The sequence below is a fragment of the Vicia villosa genome, unplaced genomic scaffold (genome assembly GCF_029867415.1).
Source record: "Vicia villosa cultivar HV-30 ecotype Madison, WI unplaced genomic scaffold, Vvil1.0 ctg.001733F_1_1, whole genome shotgun sequence".
Taxonomy (NCBI): Eukaryota; Viridiplantae; Streptophyta; class Magnoliopsida; order Fabales; family Fabaceae; genus Vicia; species Vicia villosa.
The window spans coordinates 442,745-451,756 of record NW_026705712.1 but is presented as its reverse complement, the minus strand read 5'-3'; the positions used below and the strand labels follow the sequence as shown (position 1 = coordinate 451,756).

General features: G+C 32.4%; 1 protein-coding gene across 1 annotated transcript; it reads left to right on the top strand.

Annotated features, from left to right (window-relative positions):
* The first annotated feature begins 4,564 nt into the window (after positions 1 to 4,564).
* LOC131636440 (uncharacterized) lies at positions 4,565 to 5,038 on the top strand. Its single transcript, XM_058907051.1, has 2 exons — positions 4,565 to 4,697; positions 4,764 to 5,038. Exons 1-2 carry the CDS (start codon positions 4,565 to 4,567, stop codon positions 5,036 to 5,038), a joined length of 408 nt encoding a protein of 135 aa, XP_058763034.1.
* The last annotated feature ends 3,974 nt before the right edge of the window (positions 5,039 to 9,012 follow it).

Genomic DNA, 9,012 nt, shown 5'->3' with positions numbered 1-9,012 from the left:
GAGACCCTATATCTCTGTATATTTTTGTTCTCTGCATGGATAAATTAACGCATATGATTGAAAACGGGATAAAGGAGAAGACTTGGAGGGCTATTCCGATGGGAAAACGCAGCCCTGTCATATCGCATCTCATGTTCGCGGATGATATTCTTTTGTACGGAGGCACAAATGTTAGGTGTTGTTGATATTCTTAACAGGTTCTGTAAGATGTTAGGGCATGAAATACGTAATGAGATGTCAAGCCTTATGTACTCCAAAAATGTTCCGCGTAACATGCGTAATAAGTTGACACATATTGCAAACTTCTGTGAGGCTGCTAGCTTCGGGAAGTACCTTGGAGTCCCTTTAAGTGGGAAAACGTTAAGGAGCAGTGATTTTCAGTATCTCCAGGAGCAAGTGGAAGGTAGACTTGCCAATTGGAAAGCTAACGTTTTATCTTTTGCAGGTAGAGTTACTTTGGCAAAATCAGTGGTGGAAGCTATCCCGACGTACGCAATGATGACGAATATCCTTCCCATGACTTATTTAAAATTTTCTTTTTAAAATTTAGTAATACATTAACTATAATTAAAACTACAATTAAAATATAATAAATTATATTAAAATTTCAATTTATTAAAAAATGTTAGTTTTTTCTATGATAAAATTATCATTTATACTAAAAAGTGTTATAAATACTTGTATATGATAAAAGAACATGAGACAATTATGATAAAAACATACATAAATTTATTATGAAAAATAGAAAATTGTCATTCTTTTTACATTTCTACAATTATATATTATCATTTTATTTAATTAGTACACATAATATAAAGTTTTATCACCGCATCAAAAATAAGTTTTGACTCTTTATAAAAATGTAAAAATAAAATACATTAATTGTGATAATTTTAATTATTATAATAATACATTAAACATAGAAATTTTTAAGCATTTGACGAAAGCTGTCATATATTTTAGGTTTGAAAAAATGAGCTAATATCTCAAATAGGTTTCATAAATTTTATTCTCTAACTATGTTTAATATCTTAATTAAAATTATATTTTTTAAACTTATAAATTATATTTTTTATATTATAATAATATGCATTAAATGTAGAAACTTTTAAGCATTTGACGGGAGCTGTCATACATTTTATATTTGGGAAAATGGGCTAATATCTTAAATAGGTTTAAATTTTTTTAGAATTAACTCATTTAGATTCAACTAGGGTTTCTTAACTCATTTGAATTGACGGGTAGATGTGAAAGTATCTATGAGATACAATTATTGACAGATTATTATAATGTCTATATTTTAACTATTTCTTTTGTTACTGTTTTATAAAATTGAAGTTATAAAAATAATTGACGGGTAGATGTGAACGTATCTATTAGATACCAGTTATTGATTGATCATTTTAATGTCTATCTTTAAACTATTTTTTTTGTTACTGTTTTATAAAATTGAAGTTATAAAAATAGTTGTACGATTTATTATAAATATGAAGTTGGTACATATTATTAATATATAATTGAAATTACGTGAATATTTATGAACGACATAATAAGTTATATTATGTTTGATATTCCTAACACGTGAATTAAAATTTGATAAATGATTATAAGTTATAAATATATTAATGTTACTCATTCTTTGTATCTATATATGTTACACACTTTATTTATTTTTTTCTGAAGTTTTGATAAATATAAATTTTATTTTATGCATTTTACTATGCAGGTATATGATGCAGGCTTTGTTACTGATTAGTTCTGATAATTTAAGAATATAGCATTTGAAGATTGTACCATCTATATGTTTTATTGTTTTATTTAAAGAGTTAAAAGTTTAGATGTATTACTAGCACTTTTGTTGTTAACTATTAAGTTTTTGGGATTAACATGACTAAGTTTGGGTTGCATTTTGGTTAAATATATATGTTTGATATATATATAAAGGAATTTTTCAAGTCATAATTAGGTACATGTAATGTGAAGTCCCGTCAGACCCGTGCGATAGCACGGGTTTCCTACTAGTTGTTATTAAATTCTCACATTCTCATATAACTTATTCATTCTCATTTGGATAAGTTATATGAGAATGTGAGAATGAATAAGAACCATCATATTTAAAAAGAAAATGTCTAGATTAAATTGTTGTTTTCACTAAATTATGTGTCATTAAGAGGAAAGAGAAATCATTAATCAAATTTTTAAAACATCTTTTAATCTCAACCATCTAATATCTAATATACATATTAAAAATTAAAGTACCTGTAAAAACCAGGTTTAACCCCACTAGTCCAAATTCAATTTTAACTAATTTCAAGAGCATCTTAGTATTTTTTTTCTACATGCTTTCACCACATTTCTTTGACATTAAGTGCTGCTTATGTGTCATGACCATAAATTTTTTCAAATTTTTTATTAATTTTATTCGTAAATATTTGTTTTACAACAACAACTCATCAAAGTTAATTATAACACAGCACGTTGGTATTCCAATAAGGTGGTTTTGGGAATCAATCCATTATGTTCTAAACCATTTTATTTTATTTTAATCTGATTTATCACATAATTATTATTATTCCAGTAATATATTAGACCAATATTAATACACGTTAATTTGTATTATCAATGGGATATGAAGTATTATCTAATATACATCTATAAAAATTAAAGTATCTGGAAAAATCTAGTTTAATCCCACTAGTCCAAATTCAATTTTAATTAATTTCAAGGGCACCTTAGTCTTTTTTCTTCACTGCTTTCACCACATTGCTTTGACATTAAATACTGCTCATGTGTCGTGATCACAGATTTTTTTAGATTATTTATTTATTTTATTGGTAAATATTTGGTTTACAACAACAACTCGTCAAAGTTAATTATAACACAGCACGTTGGTATTCCAATAAGGTGCTTTTGGGAATCAATGCATTAGGTTCCAAACCTTTTTATTTTATTTTAATCTGATTTATCACATAATTATTATTATTCCACTAATATATTGGACCAATATTAATACACGTTAATTTGTATTATCAAGGGAATATGAAGTATTATGTAATATACATCTATAAATGTCAAAGTACTTGGAAAAATCAGGTTTAACCCCTGTCGATGACTACCTATTATTGAGAGATAGGTCGAGAAGAGTCATCAAGGCACCTCAGAGACCCATTTATGTACTTTTTGTTGACGGCATCTTCTCCACGCTCACCACACCAATTTGTTGTGAAAAATGATACCAATAACAAAGTATAAAAGGGAATTAGGGGAGATAAGAGGAACACAAGAATTGGTTATAACTGCTATTCTTTTACTTTCTCTTAAAACAAGATTACAAGTTTACAAGAATAACAAATAACCTCTCTCACCCCAAATTAGGATTTGCAGCTTAGCAATGATGAGAGACTAGTATGCTATTTATAATAAAATCTAACATACTAACTAATGGGCTTTTTCAGCAAGGCCCATTACACAAGCCAATTTAATAAACAAGCTAACTTGACAAATTAGGGTTTAAACACTAAAACCTAATTTAACATGCTAACAACCCTAGCATCTCCGACACCTGCATGCTCGACCCATCTTCGACTACAACATGCACACTTCGACACCAGCATGTGAGCAACCTTTGATGTCATGCTTAACCCTATCTCACTGTCGAACCAAGAAGCTACCCTTCGACCATACTAGAGTTCGATCCAATATCTCACAACCCCACTATTCCAAATTCAATTTTAACTAATTTCAAGGGCACCTTAGTCTTTTTTCTACACTGCTTTCACCATATTGTTTTGACATTAAATGTTTCTTATGTGTCATGACCACAAATTTTTTCAAATTGTTTATTTATTTTATTTGTTAATATTTTTTTACAACAACAACTCATCAAAGTTAATTATAACACAGCACGTTGGTATTCCAATAAAGTGGTTTTGGGAATCAATGCATTGGGTTCCAAACCTTTTTATTTTATTTTAATCTGATTTATCACATAATTATTATTATTCCACTAATATATTGGACCAATATTAATACACGTTAATTTGTATTATCAAGGGGATATGAAGTATTATCTAATATACATCTATAAAAATTAAAGTACCTGGAAAAATCAGGTTTAACCCCACTAGTCCAAATTCAATTTTAACTAATTTCAAGAGCACATTTAATTACACTTTTGGTCCCCTACTTTCAACTTTTTGAAGTATTAGTCCCCCCATTTTAAAAGCCAGGTTTCTAGTCCCCAAACTTTGCTCCACTTGGAATTTTCAAGGCCCCCCTCCACTTGGCTGCCTCATTAATGACGTGGCATACACAATACGCTTCCAGGTCACATTTTTTACATTTTTTCCATAAATCTATTTTTTTATTAAGTTTTAATTTTCTTATTTATTTACAATTCATTTAATTATATTATTGGTTAATTTTTTAGTAATTAAGAAGCTAAGGCACATGTTCATCCCCAATTCACCCAGTCTTCTTCACAACATAGTAACAGTTCGTTCTCTTCACTCTCCTTCAACCCATTCTTCTTCCAATCTTTCTGTTTAATCATCCGTCTCTCAAAATGTCCCTGAAATCCGTGTCTCATGGCAGCTACAGGAAACGTTCATTGAGGGATAAGTGCCATTATAGGCTCGATGCGCCGTTGATAATGCCGTGGACTGATACCAACCCGGGTCGTCGTTTCTGTGGTTGTGGTATGTACAAGGTATGAAATTTATCAATGTTTAATCTCTGTAGTGCTCAGTCTTGAATATTAGCAGAGAAACTTATGTATTCTCCATTGATGCAACTTCAAGGGTTCAAAAAGTGCAGCAATTTTGTCTGGTTGGGTGAAGAAATGAATCCAAGAGCAAAGGAAGTGATTTCGTCATTAATGCACAATTTGGAGGAAGAGAAGCAGAGGGCCAAAGATGCAAGCACAACGAAAGAAAAAATGAGGACGAAGATGAAATTAATGAAGAAACAATTGAAGTTCAATTTGTCAATAACCATATTGGTTTTAGTTGCTTTAGTAATTGCAATAATAATGAAGTGATGTACTGTAATTGTTGTTGGTCTATGTTGTTGCTTCAGTTGTTGTTTAGAGTAATTCTATGTTTATCTTCATGTTGTTGATGTTATAATACAATGATGTAATTGTAGTTGTTATTGGAATGAAGTTGGTTTGAAATTGTTCCTAATTTGAATCTCTATAATTGTTCAGACATTACCAGGATATAACTAGTTCATGACATTACCAAAATATAACTAGTTCATAACATAACTTGATCATGACATTACCAAAATATAACTAGTTCATAACATAACTTGATCATGTCATTACCAAAATAACATCATCAAAATAGACCAGAAATTGTTACATAACAGAAATTGTTCACAACATTACCTAAATAGACCAGAAGCATTTTACATAACAGAACTTGTTCAGAATTTTGTTACCAAACAGAACTAAACAGACCAAAATATAATGGTTCATCAATTGACCATATTACAAAATAGATCAAAACATAGCATTACATTCCAAAAAAGTCATTCCTAATTTAGTCTAATCTTGTGTTGCTTGTGGTGCCTGAGACCCCTTCCCAATTTCAACTGGAGTTTCCTTTGCCTTCTTGGTATTTTTTGCTTTCTTTGTAGTCTTTGGTTGCTTGGTAGTATTTTCTTTCTTAGCCTTGTTACCTCCCTTTGGTATTGCTCTATCAGCTGCTCTTTTTCCCTTACATGTCTTCTTGTTGTGTCCAATTTGACCACATTTCTTACAAGTGACAGTTGCAAACTTCCTTGATAGTACATGGTGTAGCAACCTGCCTTAAAATTTACGTTAAAACGGGAGTCGCCACCCACTTTATTTGGGCAAGTGAGAAACCCTTACAAGAATATAAGAGATTTGGGTAAGTAGGTTAATTAGGCAAAAGAAAGGTGTTAGGCACCCTTTGCCTCCCTTGTACTCAAGGGGACCCATTTAGCCTTTAGGTTTTATAAAAAGGTGTAATAAATTAAAAAAATATGTCTTTGGCCAAAAGGGTAAAACCTCAAAGGTTTTAATAGAGTCATTGTCAGGTCGAGACAACATTGACTACAGGTCAAAGACCATGTATGGCAAAAAAGGAAAAACCTCAAAGGTTTTGATACGGTCATTGTCAGATCGAGACAACAATGACCATGGCTAAACCAAATACAACAAGAATAAAGTTTTTTTTAATGGAGGCCTCATGTTAAATCATTGGCCAAAAAGAGGAAACCCAAAATTTGTAAAAAGGTATTGAGAATAAAAAATACCCTTTTTAATAAAAGGGTGGCCTCACATCAAAAGGTTTAATCATTGGCCAAAAGAGTAAAACCCAAAGATTTCGACAGAGTCATTGTCAGATCGAGACAACAATGACCAAAATCCAAAAGCCATGTATAGTGAAATTAAAAATTGGTCATTGTCAGATCGAGACAACAATGATCAGAAACCCCTTTTTTAGGGGAGCCGGCCATTGTCAGATCGAGACAACAATGGCCAAAAACCCTTTTTTAGGGGAGCCGACCATTGTCAGATCGAGACAACAATGGCCAGAAACCCTTTTTTATGGGAGCCGACCGTTGTCAGATCGAGACAACAATGGCCAGAAACACTTTTTCGGGGGAGTCCTCATAGGTAATCATCGGCCAAAATGTTTGGGTTTGAGTGGTTTGAAAATTGCGTTTGAACGGGGGAAAGGGTTTGTCGGCTGTTTTCAGTTAATCGACAACGGCAGGTTAGGGTTGTTCAAGACAACCCTAAGACAAACCCTCGGAGGGAGGAGAGAAGTGTAGAAAAAATAGTTTTTTGCAAAGTGAAATTAACACTAGAAGAATTTATAAATAAAAGACTTCCCTGAGTATTTTCCATTTCAGAAGAGACTTTCACGTTGAACTTTATCTTCAGATGATTCAGAGCTTTCTTTCAGAGCTTCCATTGGACAGCTTCAAAGCTTTGAATCTTTCTTTTAGAGCACTTGGTTTATCAGAGCATCAAAGTAGCTTGCTTCAGATCTTTGCAATTCCTTGCTTTAGAGCATTATACTTTGTTTGCTTCAGATCTTTGAAAAAATACTCTTAAAATGTTTCTCCCCTTTTTGAGCTTTTTCAGAGTATCACATTCCTGCAAAACTATCAGAGACAAAGACTTTGCAATATATGTTAGGAATGTTGAGACTTAAGCCCAACAACTGATATATTAAATCAATTCAAGTCATACGTTTCTCCCCCTTTTGTCATAACATCAAAAAGCATATAAATAAAAGATTCAGATGAGAGACATAAAAGATGAAAGAAGAAATTTCATTGAATAGGACAACGACAATAGGTGGAGATGATGGATTCAGGGGGTAGGTTGAAATGGACGAGGGTTGCGAAAGAATGAATCAGATGATAATGATGAAGGTGATGAATCAAGATTGAAGTTACAGAATACAGGAGTGTCAACTTTTGGGTGGTGGCCAGAAGGTGGAGGTTAAGCAGAGGCGAAAATGTTATGTGGGGGAAGGATGGTTTCTAGAGGTTTTGGATTGAGAATGGGTTCGGTTTTATGGATAGGCCTTTTGCCTTTGAATTTTGAGGAAGCAGGGGGTGGAGATTTTCTGGTGGTTTGAGGCTGATTTTCTGGTGAATTTTCTGTCGAATTTTCTTGGTCAGATTCATGGTTTTCTATGTCATCTATAAGCTTTTTAAGGGCTTCAGATGATCTGGGTACTTTGAGAGAATCATTGTGTCATACCCCAAAATTTGCCCATTATATTTATTCATATTTCAGTCTATCTGACTTTCAAATGCTCAAAGATACACAAGAAGGAAGCATGCAGTCTCTCTCCTAAACAACAGCCTATAAACTAGGGTTTTGTATTTCTCAAAGTAAAATAAAGTTCTAAGAACTCAAATGGATCCCATGGCCTCTCATATGCTTCAAAGGGTTCTCATTCCAAGTATCAAGCTCTTATTCATAAGATTGCTCAGTCTACAATTCAAATGGTCAACAGTCGACTAGTTTGACCTAAAAGTCAACTATGGTCAAAATACAGTCAAATTTCTTGATTTTTTGGTCAACATCCTCATTTTAAAGTATCATTCATCATGTGATCAAGGATTGATCATGATTCATCAAGGAAAGCTCCAAAATCACCAAATGTCCAAGTTACTAATTTAGGGTTTTGAACTAAAAGTCAACCCAACTTTGACTGATCATATCTCTCTCATACTTTATCAGAAATTCCTCAACCAAAGCTCATTCTTAAGGAAGTTCAATTCTCTACAACTTTGATGTTGGGCTCAAAGTCAAGAAATGCTTCCGCATAAGAGATATAAGTCAAAACATTACAGGTCCTTCTAGAAGCTCGCAAAAAGCCGTTTTCTTCCAGAAGCCATATCTTCAAGATAAAATCTCCATGTGCAAAAAAGGTTCCAAAGTGCCTTGTAGAGGACATCTTGGGCTTTCCAAAAAGTCCTAGAACACTTCCATACAATAAAAATTGAGAGAGTTATGATTGGTAGAAGTTGGCTTAAAATCAAGAAGTACATGAAACCCTAATTGGGCAATTTTGAATTTCTTGACTAATGAGCCTGGGTTTTGGATTTCAAAGATGTCTATGACCTATATGAGGACCTCTAAAACCATCTTCCTAATTTTGTCACTTTTATTCATATTTATTTGAAATTTTATTCATTTAAATTCCAAATAATTTAAGTAAAGTATGCAAATAATTGAAGTAAATCACATTGCTTTGGTTTCAGCCTCTTGGAGGCCGAAATAATACCATAAGAAGGTCCAATTTTTGTTTACATAGGAGAGGAGAATTTGTGCCAAATTTAGAAGGAAACCACTTGATTTTTCAAATCAATTTTCCAACTCACCAATTGCTTGGTGCCCAAGCCCAAACATTTGACCTAACTTTTTCTTATAAATACTCAAACCTTTCCGATATCAGGAGGGGATTCATTTTGTGGCAAAAGCTTAGGGTTCAAAGTAGATAAATTTTCAAGGAGGAG